This window comes from Salmo salar, chromosome ssa20 (assembly GCF_905237065.1).
Source record: "Salmo salar chromosome ssa20, Ssal_v3.1, whole genome shotgun sequence".
Lineage (NCBI taxonomy): Eukaryota > Metazoa > Chordata > Actinopteri > Salmoniformes > Salmonidae > Salmo > Salmo salar.
In genome coordinates this window covers 61,678,866-61,704,181 of record NC_059461.1, presented here as the reverse complement: position 1 = coordinate 61,704,181, position 25,316 = coordinate 61,678,866, and the positions used below count along the sequence as shown (strand labels likewise).

The 25,316-nt window shown below is 48.4% G+C and overlaps 1 protein-coding gene across 6 annotated transcripts in view; it reads left to right on the top strand.

Moving 5' to 3' along the window:
- Positions 1 to 25,316, top strand: part of LOC106581027 (BCAS3 microtubule associated cell migration factor) — a 338,435-nt gene that overhangs the window by 148,227 nt on the left and 164,892 nt on the right. For all 6 annotated transcript variants that reach the window (XM_045703731.1, XM_045703733.1, XM_045703732.1 and 3 more), the window contains 2 exons: positions 3,843 to 4,039; positions 4,213 to 4,310. In XM_045703731.1, coding sequence (XP_045559687.1) covers positions 3,843 to 4,039; positions 4,213 to 4,310 — 295 coding nt within the window. The remainder of the gene's footprint in view (positions 1 to 3,842; positions 4,040 to 4,212; positions 4,311 to 25,316) is intronic.

Below are 25,316 nucleotides of genomic sequence, written 5' to 3'. Positions count from 1 at the left end.
CAACCCTGTTACTTTATTTGGCACTTAATAGGCACAAGTTGGTCTTCATGACAGAATATTACAATTTTGTTTAAATAAAATGTGTTTTCTTTTCGCCAAGTTACACTACTGAAAGGGCACTCAATTGTTGAAACGACCCAGGAGCTAATAGGTGGATTTTGGACTAAGTGGCTCTTGACTGTTGGACTCCTTGTCTTTGTCCAGCAGTGCATGATGCCACTATTGAAATAAGATTACATTTTAATCTAATACCAAATAGTGGCCTTTTTGGCACTGAGTACTGCCGTGAGATGTGGTTTGGAGGGATATGTGGTTGGGATATGTAGCGTTACAGAGAGATAAGTTGTATGGTGATATGACCCCACTCTCTTCGGCTTGGTTAACCCTTCACTTCCTCATGTCTGAAGCCTGATCTCTGCAGGTAACCATCACATTTCCGCCATCAATCATTTCTGGCCATATATAATGGATTGGGGTAAATGTATCCCACTTAGTCTGTGGTTTCCTTGTGGTTAGTAGCTACTGATAGTGTTGCCGGGAGCCAAGCCAACTACCGTCTATCTACCATCTCCTGCACCAAAACTACTGACGCTTGGCTGGATTTACGCTTGCTCTGTGCTATTATTAGCCAGGTGAAGTCTTTGTAAATGGAAGTTGGCAGCCAGGCCACTAGGGGGAGTTGTGCTGTTTTGGTAAGGTACAGCTTCAAACTGCCAAGCAGTGATGGGGGACACGGCGTTATGGGGGACACGGTGTTATGGTGTTGTCTGTCAGACAAACTTGTTAAACCAAGGTTCTGACTTATTGCACTCAACAAAGTTATCACAAGACTTGGAGGCTGTGGCAGCGCTATCCTCAGGAAACAGCGCGGTGTATTTTCAACGACATTAATTCTGACACTTAATAGCTCCTGTAAATCATTGGATGAGGCTCCTCAACATGGCATCTCACTTGTCCTCCAGTTTATCCCAACACACTTACCTCGTCGCCTTTCAAATTCAAATCTGAAATGGCACTGGAAGACAGAACACTGGTCTTGATCCATTCTAGAGACAAGCCCTCTAAGGTCATGCTGTCAGTTGTGTTCTGTACAATAGTCTGGAGGATAAATAGTGAAACATGTATAGTATGATGATAATGGCTAGATTGAGTTAGAGCAGCGCTGTCTTGTGAATGTCATTAAATCAGATCCCTTCATTAGATTATCAGCAGTGTTCAGAATCAGATGGGTCTGCAGGTTTCTAATGCAACTCCACATTGAGACCTTTGGTGTGTGCCGTCCGTCTGGGCGCTGTATGTAGTGCGACTTAGGAGACATTACTTGTGTCCCAAATGGCCCCATATTCCCTTTATAGTGCATTACTTTTGACCAGGGCCCATAGAGGTCTGGTCAGAAGTAGTGCACTATTTAGGGAATAGGGGGCCATTTGGGACACCGTTTGTGCGTAATAGTGTAAGTGGCTCTCAGGTCCATCAGATGCCAACAATGCCTGAATCAACCCCACAGATTCCCCCTTATCCTCCTGGTTTCAATTCCCCTCCATCAAGTCATCAGGTCTGGCTCTGACGGTCTTGACACATTCTATTGGGTTAATGCAGTAGCTACCAAGCCTCTGGAGACTGGACTATAATTCTCTCCCTCCTCCACCTCCTGTGCTATACAATGACTTCATATCAGATGTCCCTGAGCTGTTATATCAACAGTCCTTTGGTGGTTCTGTGAGCTCTACACAACTCTGTGATAACTCGTATTGTCAGGCACAGTATGTGTCAGGACAGGGTGTGACAGACCGACAGGAGGGCAGAGACAAGGAGAGCTGGACATGACAGACAGATAGACAGGAGGGCAGAGACAAGGGGAGCTGGACATGACAGACAGATAGACAGGAGGGCAGAGACAAGGAGAGCTGGACATGACAGACAGATAGACAGGAGGGCAGAGACAAGGAGAGCTGGACATGACAGACAGATAGACAGGAGGGCAGAGACAAGGAGAGCTGGGCATGACAGACAGATAGACAGGAGGGCAGAGACAAGGAGAGCTGGGCATGACAGACAGATAGACAGGAGGGCAGAGACAAGGAGAGCTGGGCATGACAGACAGATAGACAGGAGGGCAGAGACAAGGAGAGCTGGACATGACAGACAGATAGACAGGAGGGCAGAGACAAGGGGAGCTGGACATGACAGACAGATAGACAGGAGGGCAGAGACAAGGAGAGCTGGGCATGACAGACAGATAGACAGGAGGGCAGAGACAAGGAGAGCTGGGCATGACAGACAGATAGACAGGAGGGCAGAGACAAGGAGAGCTGGGCATGACAGACAGATAGACAGGAGGGCAGAGGAGGGGAGAGGGCAGCATCTGGCCCTGCGCCCCGACACTGATGAGAACCATAGCATCTGTTTATCTCTGGGGCTGGGCGACACTGATGGTGTTAACTGGCGAGTACACACACACTGAAATCCTCCTCCCTCCCCCTCTCTGTGGCCTAATTTACACAGCTGTGCCAGGCCACGTGTCACACACACACCACGGACGTATTACGAGACCCTAAGCTGTCACCCCTGTCTTGGCTCTTTCACTGCCAAATAGACATGAGAGAGGGAATGAGGGAGAGGGGGTGGGGGTATGGGGGAGAGGAGAGGGTGAGAGGGAATGGGGCAGAAGGGAGAGAGAATGAGGGAGAGGGAATAGGGGGAGAGGGCAGAGGGCGAGAGGGAATGGGGAAGAGGAGGAGTGGGGGAGAGTCAGAGGGGGAGAGGGAATAAGAAATTGGGAGTAAAAAGAGAAGGTGAAAGCTAGTTACAATTGTTGTGTCCTCTACTCATCTCCCGCATCCATCTAGTGTAACATTACTGACAAACATCTCTGGAGTCTGCCACTCTGTCATGTTAAGGCCCACCATGCCATCTCTCAGGGGGAAGACACTGCGGACAGCTGTTCCTGAGCCTTAACGGCCACGGTGGCATTTCTCAGAAATGATGACGCTAATGTGGCTCTGACGCTCGTCCTCTATTCCCGTTGCCACGGAAATCTGTCTCCCTCATTTCCTCTTCCCCTAACGCACACACCCGCCAGCTCATTGTGACTACAGCGTCTTGGCTCTGTGGACAACAGGCTTTAGTCTGACCGGTTTACATCTAGAACGGATGTGGACAACAGGCTTTAGTCTGACCGGTTTACATCTAGAACGGATGTGGACAACAGGCTTTAGTCTGACCGGTTTACATCTAGGACGGATGTGGACAACAGGCTTTAGTCTGACAGGTTTACATCTAGAACGGATGTGGACAACAGGCTTTAGTCTGACCGGTTTACATCTAGAACGGATGTGGACAACAGTCTTTAGTCTGACCAATTTACATCTAGAACGGATGTGGACAACAGGCTTTAATCTGACCAGTTTACATCTAGAACGGATGTGGACAACAGGCTTTAGTCTGACCGGTTTACATCTAGAACGGATGTGGACAACAGGCTTTAGTCTGACCGGTTTACATCTAGAACGGATGTGGACAACAGGCTTTAATCTGACCGGTTTACATCTAGAACGGATGTGGACAACAGGCTTTAGTCTGACCGGTTTACATCTAGAACGGATGTGGACAACAGGCTTTAATCTGACCGGTTTACATCTAGAACGGATGTGGACAGTGACGCTGTAGTAGTTATTTTATTTATCCCAAATAGGAAACTGGTTTTCAGCAGTTTGTACACAAACACAGTAGCAGTATTTTAGTTTAACTTAAGTGAAATAAGACAAAGGTAAACTACACTATTCCAGTGGTTTTATGTTGCTAGCATGCTAATGCTAACGTTATTGTCTGGCCCCTACCAGGTGGAGATAGTCACCCACACAGGGCCTCACCGTCGGCTGTGGATGGGTCCTCAGTTCCAGTTTAAGACCATTCACCCATCTGGTCAGACTACGGTCATCTCCTCCTCTTCCTCCGTGCTGCAGTCCCAGGGCCCCAGCGACATTCAACAGCCTCTGTTAGACTTCCACACTGATGACCTGGACCTACACAGTCTCAGGTAGGTGGACAATCATGCTGCCATAGTTGTATGTGACTTCTGCTATTTTGAACAGGTCTTGTCTTGCAAAAATAAGATTTTATCGCAATTATTCTATGATATATTATTAAATGTAGCATAACAGCAGTTAAATAAACACATACATAAGTAACTGTACATTTGTGTGTGTGTAGGATCCAGCCCGTGCGTTCTGAGCCGGTCAGCATGCCTGGTTCCTCTCGGCTGGTGGCTGAACGGAGGGGACAGGGGACGGTCATTGATATAGGATCGGGTAGGAACCATGCTACTATATACTATTCTATCTGTCTGTCTTGATATATGTATATATGTGGAATGAGACTGTGTACAGGTGTCTTCACCTTGTTCAGTACAGAAGGATGTCTGTACACACACACACACACACACACACACACACACACACACACACACACACACACACACACGTAAATGCAAGACCCGTGACCTGTGTCAACTGTATTTTATTGATAATGATTGTAACATTATGACTGTGGCCTAGCGTACACCCCAGCCTTTGTTTTCCTCTTCAAACACACAGAACCACGTTAAACCACATAATGACCTACATGATAATCTACTGTGACTTTTCACAGTATCCAAGCTGGAGATAGTCCTAGTGATGACATAATCATAACCCTGCATTGGGATTGGCCTGATCTGTGTATTAGATTAGATTGATCTGCTTTAAAGATGGTCTCTTTTTACGTTTGGCCTTTCTTCATTCTGTTATGATGTTAGGGTTTAATCCAATCATGTTGAGATGAAAGCTGGCACGTACAGTTTTGTTCTCTAGGGGTTATTGCCGTTGTACTGATCTTGTGAGAATCCCAATTGGATTTAGTGCTATTTTAATTTTTTTGATGTCATTGTGAAGCCACCATTAGGATCAATGTGACTAGTATGATGTCCTGGTATTTCTGCTGTGTGTTTATTATGGTTTTATGACGCGGTGATAGTAAAGGCCTTGGATGTAGAAGGTACAGTAACCTAGCCCTGTTTGTTTTATTAACACTGCATCTTCGCTTGAAGCATGTTTTGACGAGGTATCTCACTCCCTTTCACCAAAAACCAAAATCATTAACAAAGTACATTCTTATCTGGTTTGAACCAGGAAGCCTTCCCCTCCCTCTCTCCTTGTTGTCTGGAGGACTGAAGGAGGAGAGGAGAAGAGACGAGAGGAGGTAGAAGGAGAAGAGAGGAGAGATGAGGAAGGTAGTGATGGTTATCAGTCTCTAGCCTGCCACCGGTGTGGCGCCTCTTCTTATCAGACACACATCGCTTTTGTCTTTCCTTCAAAAGGGCAAGTGTGTGTGTGTGTGTGTTTTAGCATGGATTAGTGCAGTGTGTGTGTGTGTGTGTGTGTGTGTGTGTGTGTGTGTGTGTGTGTGTGTGTGTGTGTGTGTGTGTGTGTGTGTGTGTGTGTGTGTGTGTGTGTTTTAGCATGGATTAGTGCAGTTTGTGTGTGTGTGTGTGTGTGTGTGTGTGTGTGTGTGTGTGTGTGTGTTTTAGCATGGATTAGTGCAGTTTGTGTGTGTGTGCAAGTTTTTTTGCAGCTAATGTAGCCAAAGTCCCAGCAACTTGTGATTGTATAAGTGCTTAGTGGCAGTAACATCAGTCATACAGTAAGTTCCACTGTAGAGACTCTTCCCGTCATTGGGACTCATAGACAGTCTCCCCAGTGTCTGGGATGTTATCTCTGTATATGCTGTATCCTACACTACACACTCTACTAAGACATTCCCCAGGGGCTTAGGATTGGGACACACACACACACACACACACACACACACACACACATCTTTATGGGCATGGAAGAGGGAAGTAGAAGCTCTACAGCCAATGTCTTTATTTTCCTCACTAAACAAAATCAATGGGACCTGCAGCCACCATTATCAATACTGTCTATCTGCTCCCCAAGAGTCACTATGAGGAGGAGGCAGCTGTGTGTGTGTGTGTGTTCCCTGTCGTAGACTGTCTATCTGCTCCCCAAGAGTCACTATGAGGAGGAGGAAGCTGTGTGTGTGTGTGTGTGTTCCCTGTCGTAGACTGTCTATCTGCTCCCCAAGAGTCACTATGAGGAGGAGGAAGCTGTGTGTGTGTGTGTGTGTTCCCCTGTCGTAGACTACGAGTGCCCTGGTAGACAGGATCATTCTGTGGTACGGCGGAACCAAAGAAACGATGCTAGAGGACACAAACAAAGAGACAGAAAGGCTGTTCATCTTCTCTGTGCTGATAAGTCTCTGACAGGGATCACAGCGGCCCTACAGCCTGGATAGGTAGTTGTTTTGTTATGACTCACTGAAGAAAACACCCTGCTCCTGGTTCTGGAGAAAAACACTTTCTTTAGCCCCCCACTCGCACCGCTTGTGTGTTTTATCGGGAGCCAGGGATCTAACTAGTGTTGCTGCTTACGACAGAGCAGAGCACGTAGGGAGAGAGAAGATGCAGGCATGTTATGAGTTAGTTATCACAGGTGGGTGGGGGGACTTTGTGTGTCCTCTTGATAGGAGGAGCAGGAGAGATGCACGGCACCAAAGACATTTATTGAACACTACTGCCGTTAAGCATTAAAAAGTGTGTGTCTTTAGTCCATTAAAAGGAGACAGTTGGTCTTTCTGGTCTAATCAGTGTTGGATCAGCAGTTAACAGCCATTAGACACTTCCTGACACTCAGCATTATCACAGCTGGCATTGCTGCTGCCCCTCTCACTGATACCACTCATCACAACACCTGCACAGTGCAGCCCCTCAGTCACGTAGCGTCCAGGGCAGGGGGTCTCCCCAGCTGTTGTAGTAAGAGGTGGAGGGATAAAATGAATGGAGGGATGGAGGAATCGAAGGAAGGATGGCTGAGTCCCTTCATAGCTGAACGGTCCTAGGAAGGTAGACGGGCACCTGCGCACAGACACAGACAGACAGACAGACAGACAGACAGACAGACAGACAGACAGACAGACAGACAGACAGACAGACAGACACTGATCCTTAACCCTACACCCCACAATTACCTGAGCAGCCATAAAGGCCTCCTGTGTGTGGATAGATAGTGGTCACATTCACAACTCTACCATTATGCCATATGATCTCTTCCTTTAAGGAAATTGGGGGGAATATCTTTCTTTCATTACCCGTGACCTCACCCCCCCCCATCTACCCTTCCTTTCCCCATCCCCATTCTTTCTCTCCTCCCATCAATGGGGTCCTTGTGTCCCCTCTGCTCTCTAAAGGTTTCACTTCTTCCGGCGACCTGGGGGTTGCCAGGACAATAAGTTGAGGTGGCACCGCCTGGGGCCACCAGTTCTAACAGAGACGTCTGTTTTGTCATCACACCCCTGTAATCAGCCAGTGAATGATACCATTCTTATAACCGCACCGCTTTGTCTGACAGAGAGAGAGAGAGAGAGAGAGAGAGAGAGTTAGAGAGAGAGGGAGGGTTAGAGAGAGAGAGGGAGGGTTAGAGAGAGAGAGGGAGGGTTAGAGAGAGAGAGGGAGGGTTAGAGAGAGAGAGAGAGAGAGAGAGAGAGAGAGGGAGGGTTAGAGAGAGAGAGGGAGGGTTAGAGAGAGAGAGGGAGGGTTAGAGAGAGAGAGGGAGGGTTAGAGAGAGAGAGAGAGGGAGAGGGAGGGTTAGAGAGAGGGTTAGAGAGAGAGAGGGAGGGTTAGAGAGAGAGAGGGAGGGTTAGAGAGAGAGAGAGAGAGAGAGAGGGAGGGTTAGAGAGAGAGGGAGGGTTAGAGAGAGAGAGAGAGAGAGAGAGGGAGGGTTAGAGAGAGAGGGAGGGTTAGAGAGAGAGAGGGAGGGTTAGAGAGAGAGAGAGAGAGAGAGAGAGAGAGAGGGAGGGTTAGAGAGAGGGTTAGAGAGAGAGGGAGGGTTAGAGAGAGAGAGGGAGGGTTAGAGAGAGAGAGGGAGGGTTAGAGAGAGAGGCAGGGTTAGAGAGAGGGTTAGAGAGAGAGAGGGAGGGTTAGAGAGAGAGGGAGGGTTAGAGAGAGAGGGAGGGTTAGAGAGAGAGAGGGAGGGTTAGAGAGAGAGGGAGGGTTAGAGAGAGAGGCAGGGTTAGAGAGAGAGAGAGGGTTGGAGAGAGAGGGAGGGTTAGAGAGAGAGGGAGGGTTAGAGAGAGAGAGGGAGGGTTAGAGAGAGAGGGAGGGTTAGAGAGAGAGAGAGAGAGAGAGAGAGGGAGGGTTAGAGAGAGGGTTAGAGAGAGAGGGAGGGTTAGAGAGAGAGAGGGAGGGTTAGAGAGAGAGAGAGGGAGAGAGAGGGAGGGTTAGAGAGAGAGGGAGGGTTGGAGAGAGAGAGAGAGAGAGAGAGGGAGGGTTAGAGAGAGGGTTAGAGAGAGAGGGAGGGTTAGAGAGAGAGAGGGCGGGTTAGAGAGAGAGGCAGGGTTAGAGAGAGAGGGAGGGTTGGAGAGAGAGGGAGGGTTAGAGAGAGAGGGAGGGAGAGAGAGGGAGGGTTAGAGAGAGAGGGAGGGTTAGAGAGAGAGAGAGAGAGAGAGAGGGAGGGTTAGAGAGAGGGTTAGAGAGAGAGGGAGGGTTAGAGAGAGAGAGGGAGGGTTAGAGAGAGAGGGAGGGAGAGAGAGGGAGGGTTAGAGAGAGAGGGAGGGTTGGAGAGAGAGGGAGGGTTAGAGAGAGAGGGAGGGAGAGAGAGGGAGGGTTAGAGAGAGAGAAAGGGAGGGTTAGAGAGAGAGAGAGAGGGGAGGGTTAGAGAGAGAGAGAGGGTTAGAGAGAGAGAGAGGGTTAGAGAGAGAGAGGGGGAGGGTTAGAGAGAGAGAGAGGGTTAGAGAGAGAGAGGAGGGTTAGAGAGAGAGGGAGGGTTAGAGAGAGAGGGAGGGTTAGAGAGAGAGGGAGGGTTAGAGAGAGAGGGAGGGTTAGAGAGAGGGGGAGGGTTAGAGAGAGAGGGAGGGTTAGAGAGAGAGGGAGGGTTAGAGAGAGAGAGGGAGGGTTAGAGAGAGAGGCAGGGTTAGAGAGAGAGGCAGGGTTAGAGAGAGAGGGAGGGTTGGAGAGAGAGGGAGGGTTAGAGAGAGAGAGAGGGAGGGAGAGAGAGGGAGGGTTGGAGAGAGAGGGAGGGTTGGAGAGAGAGGGAGGGTTAGAGAGGGAGGGAGAGAGAGGGAGGGTTAGAGAGAGAGAGAGAGGGGGAGGGTTAGAGAGAGAGAGAGGGTTAGAGAGAGAGAGAGGGAGGGTTAGAGAGAGAGAGAGAGAGAGAGAGAGAGAGGAGAGAGAGGGAGGGTTAGAGAGAGAGGGAGGGTTAGAGAGAGAGGGAGGGTTAGAGAGGCTGAGGGAGGGTTAGAGAGAGAGGGAGGGTTAGAGAGGCTGAGGGAGGGTTAGAGAGAGAGGGAGGGTTAGAGAGAGAGGCAGGGTTAGAGAGAGAGGGAGGGTTGGAGAGAGAGGGAGGGTTAGAGAGAGAGGGAGGGAGAGAGAGGGAGGGTTAGAGAGAGAGGGAGGGTTGGAGAGAGAGGGAGGGTTAGAGAGAGAGGGAGGGAGAGAGAGGGAGGGTTAGAGAGAGAGAAAGGGAGGGTTAGAGAGAGAGAGAGAGGGGGAGGGTTAGAGAGAGGGTTAGAGAGAGAGAGAGGGTTAGAGAGAGAGAGGGGGAGGGTTAGAGAGAGAGGGAGGGTTAGAGAGAGAGGGAGGGTTAGAGAGAGAGGGAGGGTTAGAGAGAGAGGGAGGGTTAGAGAGAGAGAGAGAGAGAGAGAGGGTTAGAGAGAGGGGGAGGGTTAGAGAGAGAGGGAGGGTTAGAGAGAGAGGGAGGGTTAGAGAGAGAGGGAGGGTTAGAGAGAGAGGGAGGGTTAGAGAGAGAGAGGGAGGGTTAGAGAGAGAGGGAGGGTTGGAGAGAGAGAGAGGGTTAGAGAGAGAGAGGGAGGGTTAGAGAGAGAGAGAGGGTTGGAGAGAGAGGGAGGGTTAGAGAGGGAGGGAGAGAGAGGGAGGGTTAGAGAGAGAGGGAGGGTTGGAGAGAGAGGGAGGGTTAGAGAGGGAGGGAGAGAGAGGGAGGGTTAGAGAGAGAGAGAAAGGGAGGGTTAGAGAGAGAGAGAGAGGGGGAGGGTTAGAGAGAGAGAGAGAGGGTTAGAGAGAGAGGGAGGGTTAGAGAGGCTGAGGGAGGGTTAGAGAGAGAGGGAGGGTTAGAGAGGCTGAGGGAGGGTTAGAGAGAGAGGGAGGGTTAGAGAGGCTGAGGGAGGGTTAGAGAGAGAGAGAGGGAGGGTTAGAGAGAGAGAGAGGGTTAGAGAGAGAGAGAGGGTTAGAGAGAGAGAGAGGGTTAGAGAGAGAGAGAGGGAGGGTTAGAGAGAGAGGGAGGGTTAGAGAGAGAGGGAGGGTTAGAGAGAGAGGGAGGGTTAGAGAGAGAGAGGCAGGGTTGGAGAGAGAGGGAGGGAGAGAGAGGGAGGGTTAGAGAGAGAGGGAGGGTTAGAGAGAGAGGCAGGGTTAGAGAGAGAGAGAGGGAGGGTTAGAGAGGGAGGGTTAGAGAGAGAGGGAGGGTTAGAGAGAGAGGGAGGGTTAGAGAGAGAGAGGGCGGGTTAGAGAGAGAGAGAGGGAGGGTTAGAGAGGGCGGGTTAGAGAGAGAGAGGGAGAGGGAGGGTTAGAGAGGGAGGGTTAGAGAGAGAGAGAGAGGGAGGGTTAGAGAGAGAGGGAGGGTTAGAGAGAGAGGCAGGGTTAGAGAGAGAGAGGGAGGGTTAGAGAGGGAGGGTTAGAGAGAGAGGCAGGGTTAGAGAGAGGGTTAGAGAGAGAGGGAGGGTTAGAGAGAGAGGGAGGGTTAGAGAGAGAGGGAGGGTTAGAGAGAGAGAGGCAGGGTTGGAGAGAGAGGGAGGGTTAGAGAGAGAGGCAGGGTTAGAGAGAGAGAGAGGGAGGGTTAGAGAGGGAGGGTTAGAGAGAGAGAGAGGGAGGGTTAGAGAGGGAGGGTTAGAGAGAGAGGGAGGGTTAGAGAGAGAGAGGGCGGGTTAGAGAGAGAGGGAGGGTTAGAGAGAGAGGGAGGGTTAGAGAGAGAGGGAGGGTTAGAGAGAGAGAGGGAGGGTTAGAGAGGCTGAGGGAGGGTTAGAGAGAGAGGGAGGGTTAGAGAGAGAGGCAGGGTTAGAGAGAGAGGGAGGGTTGGAGAGAGAGGGAGGGTTAGAGAGAGAGGGAGGGAGAGAGAGGGAGGGTTAGAGAGAGAGGGAGGGTTGGAGAGAGAGGGAGGGTTAGAGAGAGAGGGAGGGAGAGAGAGGGAGGGTTAGAGAGAGAGAAAGGGAGGGTTAGAGAGAGAGAGAGAGGGGGAGGGTTAGAGAGAGAGAGAGGGTTAGAGAGAGAGAGAGGGTTAGAGAGAGAGAGGGGGAGGGTTAGAGAGAGCGGGAGGGTTAGAGAGGGAGGGTTAGAGAGGGAGGGTTAGAGAGAGAGGGAGGGTTAGAGAGAGAGGGAGGGTTAGAGAGAGAGAGGGAGGGTTAGAGAGGGAGGGTTAGAGAGAGAGGCAGGGTTAGAGAGAGAGAGGGAGGGTTAGAGAGGGAGGGTTAGAGAGAGAGGCAGGGTTAGAGAGAGGGTTAGAGAGAGAGGGAGGGTTAGAGAGAGAGGGAGGGTTAGAGAGAGAGAGAGAGGGAGGGTTAGAGAGAGAGTGAGAGGGAGGGTTAGAGAGAGAGAGAGAGGGGGAGGGTTAGAGAGAGAGGGAGAGGGGGAGGGTTAGAGAGAGAGGGAGAGGGGGAGGGTTAGAGAGAGGGAGGGTTAGAGAGGCTGAGGGAGGGTTAGAGTGACAGATGGGGAGGGTTGGAGAGAGAGGGTTAGAGACGGAGAGCGATCGAGAGGGGAAAGGGGGGTGAGAGAGAGAGAGACGCAGGCCTGGCTTTTCTATCCCTGCCGCTATCTCTCTCTCTCTCTCTCTCCTCCTCTCTCTCTCTCTCTCTCTCTCTCTCTCTCTCTCTCTGTCCTTTTCTTCTTTTCTTTCTTCCTTTCCTTCCTGGGGAGATGACAGTAAATGGGTTTTGGTAGCTGCCTAGATTTATTGTTGCTGTGTGTGTGTGTGTGTGTGGGGGGTCTTTTTTTAAGACTTGAGGGAGATGGGCGGGGGAAGAGGTTGACCACATGTAAGGATTTATTGTGTGGGTGCATGAAATGGATGGATGTGGAAGCTGGAAGAGTGTGTGTATGACATTGGACATTGATTAGTGTGTTGTTGTGTTGGTGCACTTTTGAGCAGGAGGGATTGTGTGTGGGTGGGAGCTGTGCTGACCTCACTAAGATTGTTTGAGGTGCTGTGGCAGTGTACGCCATATGTTTTCCTGTGTGTGGGATATTTCTGTGTGTGTGTGTGTGTGTGTGTGTGTGTGTGTGTGTGTGTGTGTGTGTGTGTGTGTGTGCGCGGCCCTGTAATGCCAGGGGGCAGTGGATACTGACCAGCTGCTGTTTAGAGCAACTTTAAAAACACCAATGTGTCGGGCATCTGCTCTGTTTTCCCTGTTCAACCTGCACACTGTAGGCTGTGTGAGTGGAGGTATGAGGTTACATCTGCTGTGTGTTCCCTGTTCAACCTGCACACTGTAGGGTGTGTGAGTGGAGGTATGAGGTTACATCTGCTGTGTGTTCCCTGTTCAACCTGCACACTGTAGGCTGTGTGAGTGGAGGTATGAGGTTACATCTGCTGTGTGTTCCCTGTTCAACCTGCACACTGTAGGCTGTGTGAGTGGAGGTATGAGGTTACATCTGCTGTGTGTTCCCTGTTCAACCTGCACACTGTAGGGTGTGTGAGTGGAGGTATGAGGTTACATCTGCTGTGTGTTCCCTGTTCAACCTGCACACTGTAGGGTGTGTGAGTGGAGGTATGAGGTTACATCTGCTGTGTGTTCCCTGTTCAACCTGCACACTGTAGGGTGTGTGAGTGGAGGTATGAGGTTACATCTGCTGTGTGTTCCCTGTTCAACCTGCACACTGTAGGCTGTGTGAGTGGAGGTATGAGGTTACATCTGCTGTGTGTTCCCTGTTCAACCTGCACACTGTAGGCTGTGTGAGTGGAGGTATGAGGTTACATCTGCTGTGTGTTCCCTGTTCAACCTGCACACTGTAGGGTGTGTGAGTGGAGGTATGAGGTTACATCTGCTAGGACACTCCAGACCCCTTTAAGTGTCTCTCTTAACTGTCATGTATCCATGGATATGTCTGTGTGTATATGTAGAAGGGGTGTCTGTGTGGGAGGGACACACACACACACACACACACACACACACACACACACACACACACACACACACACACACACACACACACACACACACACACACACACAGATGCCAATATACCCACACACCCTAAGCCTGCATGGCTGTGTGTGTAGTGTCAATTTGGGGACGACATGTCAGTTTGGAGACAATGCCATCCCTAAGTACACATGGCCTCAAACCAGCTGCAGAGTGCCGGCCTTTACCCTCCATGTAAGGCGCTGGGCTGTTGTGGGCACACCAGCGTGGATGGATGTGTTTCTATGGGTATAGACAGCCCAGGAACATTGTCTCTCCATCCCTTATGTCTCTCCAGGGGAGAAGTCCTTGTCATCATGGTTAACACGTCAACTAGACACCCAGCAAAGTTTGGGGACAACACTCACTCCTTCTCTCTTACCTTCCATTCCTATCACTTCATCCCTCCCTCTCTCTCCCCAGCATATGCCTCACACACTCTACCAGCCACCCCTCTCTCTACCCCTCTCCCACCCTCCCATCTCCCCCTCCTCTCCCTGACACTAACTCTCCCTGACAGTGTCTCCATTGCGGTGTGGGATAATCCACCTGGGCGGGGTGTTAAAGTAGGACCCAACCGGCCCTCTCGGCTCCATAATGGATCGATCCGGACGGCCCCACAGCCGGCTGCTGTAATGGTATTTTTTACACCTAGCTTTCGGAGGCTGAGCAGAGTAACGCTAATGCACGCTGCCGCACTCCAACACACTTCCTCCTTAAAAATGAATATGGATGGAAAATGAGAAAGCACTCACGACGAGGAGACGGAGCGAGAGAGAGATTGATAGAAAGAGAGAGATGGATAGAAAGAGAGAGATGGATAGAAAGAGAGAGATGGACAGAAAGAGAGAGATGGATAGAAAGAGAGAGATGGATAGAAAGAGAGAGATGGATAGAAAGAGAGAGATGGATAGAAAGAGAGAGATGGATAGAAAGAGAGAGATGGATAGAAAGAGAGAGATGGATAGAAAGAGAGAGATGGACAGAAAGAGAGAGATGGATAGAAAGAGAGAGATGGATAGAAAGAGAGAGATGGATAGAAAGAGAGAGATGGATAGAAAGAGAGAGATGGATAGAAAGAGAGAGATGGATAGAAAGAGAGAGATGGATAGAAAGAGAGAGATGGATAGAAAGAGAGAGATGGACAGAAAGAGAGAGATGGATAGAAAGAGAGAGATGGATAGAAAGAGAGAGATGGATAGAAAGAGAGAGATGGATAGAAAGAGAGAGATGGACAGAAAGAGAGAGATGGATAGAAAGAGAGAGATGGATAGAAAGAGAGAGATGGATAGAAAGAGAGAGATGGATAGAAAGAGAGAGATGGATAGAAAGAGAGAGATGAGAGAGATGGATAGAAAGAGAGAGATGGATAGAAAGAGAGAGATGGATAGAAAGAGAGAGATGGATAGAAAGAGAGAGATGGATAGAAAGAGAGAGATGGACAGAAAGAGAGAGATGGACAGAAAGAGAGAGATGGATAGAAAGAGAGAGATGGATAGAAAGAGAGAGATGGATAGAAAGAGAGAGATGGATAGAAAGAGAGAGATGGATAGAAAGAGAGAGATGGATAGAAAGAGAGAGATGGACAGAAAGAGAGAGATGGATAGAAAGAGAGAGATGGATAGAAAGAGAGAGATGGATAGAAAGAGAGAGATGGATAGAAAGAGAGAGATGGACAGAAAGAGAGAGATGGATAGAAAGAGAGAGATGGACAGAAAGAGAGAGATGGATAGAAAGAGAGAGATGAGAGAGATGGATAGAAAGAGAGAGATGAGAGGGATGGATAGAAAGAGAGAGATGGATAGAAAGAGAGAGATGGACAGAAAGAGAGAGATGGACAGAAAGAGAGAGATGGATAGAAAGAGAGAGATGGATAGAAAGAGAGAGATGGATAGAAAGAGAGAGATGGATAGAAAGAGAGAGATGGATAGAAAGAGAGAGATGGATAGAAAGAGAGAGATGGATAGAAAGAGAGAGATGGACAGAAAGAGAGAGATGGACAGAAAGAGAGAGATGGATAGAAAGAGAGAGATGGATAGAAAGAGAGGGTTTCTTTGTCACTCATTTTGTCCTAGTTTCTCGCCGTCTTTCTTTCTATTTCCATCTGGAAAATCTAAAATGTTCTGTTCAGTCCTGTTGAAGTTAGAATGTGGGGGAACATCGCCCCACCTAAGTAATTGGAGGGGAAACTTTGCTATTTCACAAAGCCCAAATGGCACACAATGGTTGTTTTGTAATTATTTTGATCTCCTTATGGTTTTGTCCCTGTGTGGGTGGAGTTGTGGAATTGAAATTAGGAGCTGTTGAGGGATTGGCCGGGCTGGAGGGTTGAAAGGGCATTACCATGGTTTCCAATGGCATAGGGGAAGTCAGTGTCATAGAATGGTCAGGTGAAGACTGCCTACCCCCCTCATCTTTCTTCCCTCAACCCCTCTCCTGTCTTCTCTGCCATGTCTTTCTCTCTCTCCCTTCCTCCCCTGGTCGGTCAATCCTAGGCCTCAGTATCCAGGTGTGGAGGTGCTGCAGGTCATTTCCTCTGCAGGTGTGTGTGTATGTTAGATGATATCTGCTCACCTGGTCCACTCCAGCCACAGAGGCAGTCTTTGTGTATTCATTGTAGTGGGCAACACACACACCCCTCCAGCCAAGTCATCTTCCAGCTCCCTCCTCACCTGTACATTAGGTCCCATGCCTGTTTTACTGGAGTGTGTTTCCAATCACCGGTGGAACGTGAAAAATGTCCGCTTGGGGATTCCACCCTGGCTTCCTGTGTGTGGCCATAGGTAGAGAATGATGAAGAGAAAGAAATAAAGAGAGAGAGACAGCGAAAGTACATGCTCCTTCAGAGTCAGCCTCATCAGCAGTAGCGTCATCTCTAGGAAAACATAAAAGAGGGAGGAAAAGATAGAAAGCGAGAGGGAGTGACAGAACGTCAACCTCTCTGATGTGATGTCCACTGGTTCTGTCAGCGCCTCTGCTGCTTCCTAGCGTCTTCACTGTCGGCCCAAAACCAACCTGACACTTTTCTTAGTGAGCTCTTTCGTTGTCCTTTTCTTCTGTCTTGAATTTGTAGTAAAATGCAGTTGTGTGTTGTCTGTGTGTCATGAGGTTTTATATGTTTGTAAAAGTGCAGAAAGTGCACGTTTATGCAGGTATACTGCAAGTGTCTATTTTTGCATGTGTTTGTTTTTTGTATTTTGCTGTCCATTGCTGTCTGTTTGCCCTCTCCCTCTTTCCTTCCTGTCTCTCGCTGTCTCCCTCTGTCCTCCCTGTCTCTCTTTCCTCTCTCTCTCTCTCTCTCTCTCCCTCCCCCTCCCTCCTCTTTTGTTATCAGTATTGCAGGAAGCTCAAGTTATCACATTCCAGCAGCACACAGCTTAAGTAAGAACTATTAATTTGACGACAGCAGCATAGGACCAGATGTGAACGTCTCTCTCTTTTGATTTGAACTCTTTCCCAGATCCTTATCAATCTAATTTAGCCCTCATTGTCTCGGAGGAGGGGAAAGAGGAGGAGGAGGAGAGAGAGAGAGAGGCTGTCAAACATCAGGCCATACACATGTTCATAGGCCAGCCTTTTCCCTGGGCTTCATTTTTGGTTACCTCTTACTTTGTGATTTGTGTAATAATAGGAGAAATTGTTCTATTAATATTCATCTGTGTTTTTGTTTAGTGTGAGTGTGCATTCCCTTACCCATTTTTCCTTATATATAATACACACACGCACGCACGCACGCACACACACACCCTAGTGCTTAACACCATCAAAATGAATTCATAAGTTCAGCTCTCCCTAGGCTACAAGGTGTTGGCCGAGTGCACTGAGCTCAGCTCTCTCCAATATGCCTCAAAATAACCCAGACCAGCCGGCTTATGAAGCGCACATACACAAACACATACCGTGTGTGTTTCATTTCATACACACAGGCTGTACTCCCCTCATGTGAGAGCGGAAATGTATTCAGAACCAATAAACACACAAAGAACCCCCCTCCCCATACATACACACTGACACACAGTTTTGTCACACACACAAACTCCCTCCTGAGAACATGTGTTTTCAATGAAGGCTATAAGGCTGTGAGGCCTGCTCAGACTATATGAAGTCATGTATACTGCCAAACTTCCCTGCACATACTGCTTATATTAATGCCTCGGTATGGAGTGGGGAGATGTGGGTATTGTGTGTGCTTGTAGCATGTGTTTTTGCATATACTGTAAGCATACCGGAATCACTGTTTGTGTGTGTGTGGATGTGTGCGCTGTTGTGTGTGTATGTGGAGTGCTTTATTTCCCTCAGCCCTGTAGTCCATAAGAGTAGGTTCAGCAGTCAACACTAGATCTGCTCTGTGTTGCCCTGCTCCTATTAAAACTAACCCTTTGATCTGGCCTATACACAACCCACCACTGGGAGGGGGTGTGTGTGTGTGTGTGTGTGTGTGTGTGTGTGTGTGTGTGTGTGTGTGTGTGTGTGTGTGTGTGTGTGTGTATGAACAGTGAGCACTGCCCCATGGGGGTTACAAACACACTTAATGCAATTATCCAGCAGCAGAGATGAGGGTGAGAGACAGGAGGCGCCGGGAAGGTGCCTGGCTGTGAAGCGTGTGTATTTTCTCTAGCAGCTAGTCCTGGCATTTCCACTAGCCCTGTGAAAGTCTCCTCACCCCCTAGTGTTCCCACTCTCTCATCTCCTAATTGGGGCTTCCCTGTGCGTGTGTGCGCATGTATTTTTGCTCCGAGTGCTGATATAACAAGCACCCCAAACCCTCAAGGTCCCCATTACCCCCTATGTCATTCTTACAGCCTCTGGGAGTAAGAGGCTACTGTAGCTAACTACTCCATTAAAGCCTATGGCAGAAAGAGCTAGGCTAGCTAACTGAGTAGCCTCTGACCAGCCCTCTGGTCAGCGCTACATAATTCACTAAATGAGCATCACACGGGCTAGTGTCTGAGCTTCACAGCACACATCAATCACACATAGCACAGGGGCCAGTCACAGTAAGTGCATCAAGGTTTCGACTTGCTGCTGCTAATTGTGTCCCATCTCCTTGTATTCATGGTTTGGGGCAAGAGACGACTTGGGATCCTAACTTGAGATGCTGAAGTTCAAATCATATGAACGTTGCATTTACCAGCTCACTAGTTAGGATCCATCTTTTTGGACTGGGTGTATTAGTAATATGAGTGAAGACCTTTCAGTCCGTGTGTTAAACTGACCCCAGGACAGATTCCCAGAGCAGCAGCTTTGTAGTAAAGCCTAATAAACACACAGTACCTAATGAAGCATCTCAACTCATTTAGACAAATTAGGAACACATGTTGTCCTCTTGTAGACACACAGTCCTCCTCTAGTACTTTATTTTGCGTTTTCTCCCCTTTTTTCCTGTAATCCAGTTAGTATAGCTAACCCAAACACAGTCCTGTGTTTAGACACTCAGTCTGAGACAGTCCACAGCTTGGGAAAAGCCCTGGCCAGACCAGGAAAACTGGGAAAACCAGGATACAATTTGGCACTTATGGAGCCTAAACGATTTCCTCCTTCTCTTCCTGGCCAGTCGCTCTGCTCCTAATGTTTTACTGGGAAAACCAAAAGGAACCACTTGGAACGCTCAAAATTGCATCCGGGAAAATGTTTATGTAACACACACACACTTTTTCTGTCAAATGAGTGATTATCCGTGTAACCTTGAACTCTAACAGTAAACAGTGTTCTCTTTTCTCAGTCATTAGTGGTCTTAGGGAGGCTACACTGTTGGCATGGCTGAGCTCTATGTCACTAGTTTCCTATTTGGCAGGGGTAAGGTGAATACTCTGTTAAAGTAAATCCTATGCTGTAAAGTTGAGTCTCAAGTGACCCTAGAGAAAAGAGCAGACACATAATGTACACACACACACATAGCACGTACACACGCCAGCCCCCCCACCCTGACCCATTGATGTAAACACTGTGCCCCACTAATTATTTTATTTTGGCGTCTCGTGCAAATTGACTTTAGTCGCCCTCTGGCATTTTAATGTTGTCGGCTGGGTAACATGAGCCTCTTTTTCCCGCAGAAACTATGGCAGCCAAGGTATTTGAAGTCCCCTCCACCTCACCATGAATTACTGAGATATTAGTTAGAAGAAGCAGAGAGTCGTCCAGGGATATGCTGTAGGAGTGGATTTAAATGAGGAAGCGATAAGACATCAGACAGTTCTGCTGCCGTTGACTCGTTTCCATCCAGGACCTGGTCACAGTACCAGAGTCCTGCTAAAGTTACATTGCCCCTGTAAAATCAATGTTACTGAGTTACAAACAAGCCTTAAAGCAAGGAATTAACTAGGTGAATAATCTAATGTCTGAAGCATTAGGTTGTAAAGTATTTTAATAAGACTGACATAAACTAATGCTGATAAATTAGGTGAACTGATGGTGAGACATTTCTGGCTTTACTTTTTCTCTCTATTCTTCTCTTTCTAGTCTTTACTTGACTTCTCTCTCACAGTTGTGAATTTTTAGCCTGCTTTCCTTTTTTTACTTTTGCAAACCCCCCTGGCCCTAGTTATCATTCAAATGATAGAAGGAAGCCTTTCAGTATGGTGTCAGTCAGTAAGTCGGTCACCTCTCATAGTAGGAAATAGCCTCTACTGTAGAGCAGCTGTGTAGCACTGGGCTGTTTTCTCCCGTCGCTGATTCATCTGTTCTAACTATTCCCAGGAGGAGAGAGGTGTTGGGTAACTTACTGTAACAGGGAGAGATGGAGGAAGGGGAGTCGTGGGAATGTGGAGGAATGACTCGACTTTTGTTTTCTTTAAACGGCTCGTTCGCACATCGGACTTCACAGGCAGGGGCACATCGGACTTCACAGGCAGGAGCACATCACAGACTTCACAGGCAGGAGCACATCACAGACTTCACAGGCAGGAGCACATCACAGACTTCACAGGCAGGAGCACATCACAGACTTCACAGGCAGGAGCACATCACAGACTTCACAGGCAGGAGCACATCACAGACTTCACAGGCAGGAGCACATCACAGACTTCACAGGCAGGAGCACATCACAGACTTCACAGGCAGGAGCACATCACAGACTTCACAGGCAGGAGCACATCACAGACTTCACAGGCAGGAGCACATCACAGACTTCACAGGCAGGAGCACATCACAGACTTCACAGGCAGGAGCACATCACAGACTTCACAGGCAGGAGCACATCACAGACTTCACAGGCAGGAGCACATCACAGACTTCACAGGCAGGAGCACATCACAGACTTCACAGGCAGGAGCACATCACAGACTTCACAGGCAGGAGCACATCACAGACTTCACAGGCAGGAGCACATCACAGACTTCACAGGCAGGAGCACATCACAGACTTCACAGGCAGGAGCACATCACAGACTTCACAGGCAGGAGCAATTTGTCCTTTCTTTTTCTTTCTGTTCTTCTTCCTCTCCTGGTTTTGAATCGTTTGGCAGCTGGGCCAGAGTTACAGTCCTGTTGCGTGCGTGCGTGCGTGCGTGCGTGCGTGCGTGCGTGCGTGCGTGCGTGCGTGTGTGTGTGTGTGTGTGTGTGTGTACTTCACTTCTGTCTACACACTCTCCAGCCTCTGGACCTTGACAATTCCCTAGAGGAAAAGCTTGGCCCCTCTTCTCTTTTTTTGTGGCGTCTATCTCTCTGCAGTCTATCTCTCTCTCTCCATCAGACATCTGGAAACAGGCATGTTTGCAGTCGACAACCCCTGCACTTTGACTTGAGTATGTTATCTGGTAAAAGTGTGCATGTGTGTCAGAGTAGGCCTACCATAGCTCAAGTACTCTGTGTGCATGTGTGCGTGCGTGTGCGTGCATGTGTGTTTTTCTTGGTCCAGTTTGGCTCAGTTGGTAGAGCATAGTGCTTGCAACGCCAGGGTTGTGGGTCCAGTGTTGCTCAGTTGGTAGAGCATAGTGCTTGCAACACCAGGGTTGTGGGTTCCATTCCCACAAGGGACCAGTATGAAAAAGAATTGAAATGTATGCACTCACTACGATAAGTTGCTCTGGATAAGAGCATCTGCTAAATGACAAACATGTAAATGTGTTTGTTCATGCATCTGTGTATGTGTTTACATACAGTGGGGCAAAAAAGTATTTAGTCAGCCACCAATTGTGCAAGTTCTCCCACTTAAAACGATTAGAGAGGCCTGTAATTTTCATCATTTTTAATGAATTTATTTGCAAATTATGGTGGAAAATAAGTATTTGGTCACCTACAAACAAGCAAGATTTCTGGCTCTCACAGACCTGTAACTTCTTTAAGAGGCTCCTCTGTCCTCCACTCGTTACCTGTATTAATGGCACCTGTTTGAACTTGTTATCAGTATAAAAGACACCTGTCCACAACCTCAAACAGTCACACTCCAAACTCCACTATGGCCAAGACCAAAGAGCTGTCAAAGGACACCAGAAACAAAATTGTAGACCTGCACCAGGCTGGGAAGACTGAATCTGCAATAGGTAAGCAGCTTGGTTTGAAGAAATCAACTGTGGGAGCAATTATTAGGAAATGGAAGACATACAAGACCACTGATAATCTCCCTCGATCTGGGGCTCCACGCAAGATCTCATCCCGTGGGGTCAAAATTATCACAAGAATGGTGAGCAAAAATCCAGAACCACACGGGGGGACCTAGTGAATGACCTGCAGAGAGCTGGGACCAAAGTAACAAAGTCTACCATCAGTAACACACTACGACGCCAGGGACTCAAATCCTGCAGTGCTAGACGTGTCCCCCTGCTTAAGCCAGTACATGTCCAGGCCCGTCTGAAGTTTGCTAGAGAGCATTTGGATGATCCAGAAGAGGATTGGGAGAATGTCATATGGTCAGATGAAACCAAAATATAACTTTTTGGTAAAAACTCAACTCGTCGTGTTTGGAGGACAAAGAATGCTGAGTTGCATCCAAAGAACACCATACCTACTGTGAAGCATGGGGGTGGAAACATCATGCTTTGGGGCTGTTTTTCTGCAAAGGGACCAGGAAGACTGATCCGTGTAAAGGAAAGAATGAATGGGGCCATGTATCGTGAGATTTTGAGTGAAAACCTCCTTCCATCAGTAAGGGCATTGAAGATGAAACGTGGCTGGGTCTTTCAGCATGACAATGATCCCAAACACACCACCCGGGCAACGAAGGAGTGGCTTCGTAAGAAGCATTTCAAGGTCCTGGAGTGGCCTAACCAGTCTCCAGATCTCAACCCCATAGAAAATCTTTGGAGGGAGTTGAAAGTCCGTGTTTCCCAGCGACAGCCCCAAAACATCACTGCTCTAGAGGAGATCTGCATGGAGGAATGGGCCAAAATACCAGCAACAGTGTGTGAAAACCTTGTGAAGACTTACAGAAAACGTTTGACTTGTGTCATTGCCAACAAAGGGTATATAACAAAGTATTGAGATAAACTTTTGTTATTGACCAAATACTTATTTTCCACCATAATTTGCAAATAAATTCATAAAAAATCGTACAATGTGATTTTCTGGATTTTCTTTTCTCATTTTGTCTGTCATAGTTGAAGTGTACCTATGATGAAAATTACAGGCCTCTCTCATCTTTTTAAGTGGGAGAACTTGCACAATTGGTGGCTGACTAAATACTTTTTTGCCCCACTGTATGTGTGTGTGTGCTTTCCTTCAAGGTATACTGAGGGGTCAATAAGTGATTTCTGATGTTGTCTGGTCTAAACACATGTTTAGAAGCAGGGCAGACCAGAGCCCACTGGACGTTTGGCAACCATTAACACACTTCCTCAGTCAGTTCCGGAGGCAGCTCTCTGAGGACCACAGAAAAGGGGAGGGGGGTGTGTGTCTTGTTCTTTATCCCTATCCCTGAGTAGCTAAGCAGAATTCATAGACGGGCACATTTCCCTCATACACTTGCCAACGCTCTTCAAAAACATATCATGTATCACCCTCACATATTCCCAAAGAATGTTCCATCAACTAAAGACTGTCAGCTCCCCGGGCCCAGCCACACTCAGCTCCCCGGGCCCAGCCACACTCAGCTCCCCGGGCCCAGCCACACTCAGCTCCCCGGGCCCAGCCACACTCAGCTCCCCGGGCCCAGCCACCTGAGGGCCCTGGCCGGCCGGCAGGAAATGAAAGGATCATTTTGTTTGGGGCGAGATGAGTGGATGGAGGGTGAGAGGGAGTGATGCTCCTAGGCTTGACACAAACACCCCAACCTCCAACAAGAGATGGAGGGAAGGGTGAAAGAGAGAGAGAGAGAAACAAATTGAGAAAGAATGAAAGAGCAAGATTAAGTGGGCGGCAGGTAGCTTAGTGGTTAGAATATTGAACCACTAACACAAAGGTTGCTGGTTCAAATCCCTGAGCCGACAAAGCTCTGTCAATGTGCGCTTGAGCTAGTCACTTAACCCTAATTGCTCCTGTAAGTCTCTCTGGATAAGAGCGTCTGCTAAATGACTAAACATTAAATGTAAGTGTTATTTGCAAGACGTTCCAAACGTGTGTGGGACGGAGTTGACTTAGAACCTGTTGGGGTGTGAGATAAATCTATTTTAACACTTTTGTCGGATTGGAATAAGTAGTTTGTGTATACTATGTTCCTGCCACAGTTATAAAAGGTGACCAACCATGCCTGACTATATGTCCAAATGACTGGCCCAATGTCCTCTCACCTTGTCTTCTGGTTTCCCTTCCCTCCTCCACCCCACTAGGCTCTCTACAGTAGCTCTGTGAGCCTTTTTACACACAACTGGGTTAAACCTAGCAGATAGTGTATTGTAGGTGTTGAAGGGACCAGTGTTTCTGAGTGTGAATGCTTTGTCAGTCAGGGTTAGTTTCAGGTGAGGTGCTGCCTGGTTGCTTTGTGTTTTTTGCGTTTTTTTGTTGAGGTGTGTGTTTGTGTGAGAAATGTAGGTGCTATCTGTCTATTGTGTGAAACACCTCTCTCTACAGAGCGCTCGTCCCCGTGGCGAAGTGACTTGGTGTCGTTCAGAGACACACAGCAGGGAGAGCTGGGTAATCTGCCTCAACAGCCTGTCTACTGGTCTAATACTCGCACATCTGAGTGAGTGTGTATTTGTGGAAGGGCCAACCCTAACTGGCAAGCTCTGTGCCATTACGACCAGGAATAATACACCAAAAACACACACAAAAACCAATGGGGAATGAGACCGAAATGACAATCGCAAAAACGCGCACACACACACACACACTTGTGAGAGGAGGAGGGGGTGGATGGGTGGGTGGGTATCGTTGTGTTCGTGCAGTAAGTGACTCACACACACATACAGTGCTGGCCGTGGGGGGTGAGAGTGGTGCTACCATTAGAGTGGTCATTAGAGCAGCAGTCTAGAGCAGCCCAAGGCCAAAGTGCCTCTGGCCTCAATAGACCTTTTACAAACACTGGCCTCCCTCTGTCTCCCTCTGTCCTCTCTTTCTCTATGTCTCTAGTCTCCACCACACAGCTAGGCTGCAGGGACAGCGAGATTCACTTAACCATCACACAATGTACTGGGAGGTGTAGGTCTGCCACTTTCTGTCCAACCAACAATAGCCCCCACCACATCAACTCCTCCTCCTCACAACACACAAGTCTTTGGTGTGCGTGTGTGGGCGTATGTGCGTGAGAGCGTGAGAGCGTTTGTGTGTTTTACCCTTGGCATGGATGGATGCCTCCTGGGTGTTCTGCTCTCTCACTATAACAACGAACACCAATTAACCCTTAGCCTTCACTCACACACACACAGTTTTCATCAGTGCACCTCTGGCCCTACTAGTTGTTAACAGGCTCCCACTCCGTCTTAAAGAGCAGTAACGAACCCACCTCCTCTGTAGTGAAGGTTCAGCGTGTGCTTCCATACTGTGTTGTCTATTTTGTCAAAGAACGAAGGTATGTATTCCAGTGTTGTTTTGGGAAATTAGAGCAACACTCTCCCTCCCCCTCTGCTTTTTGTGTGGACAGATTTCTCACTCTGACCTTTTGGCTGTGTGCCTCCTGGCTGTCTCTACACTGTCACAGAATAATTATCTCCATTACTGACTGTAGAGTAGAGCCATAAAAAGGTTCAGCTGGACACACACTGAAGATGACGTTTTAGACTGACATAA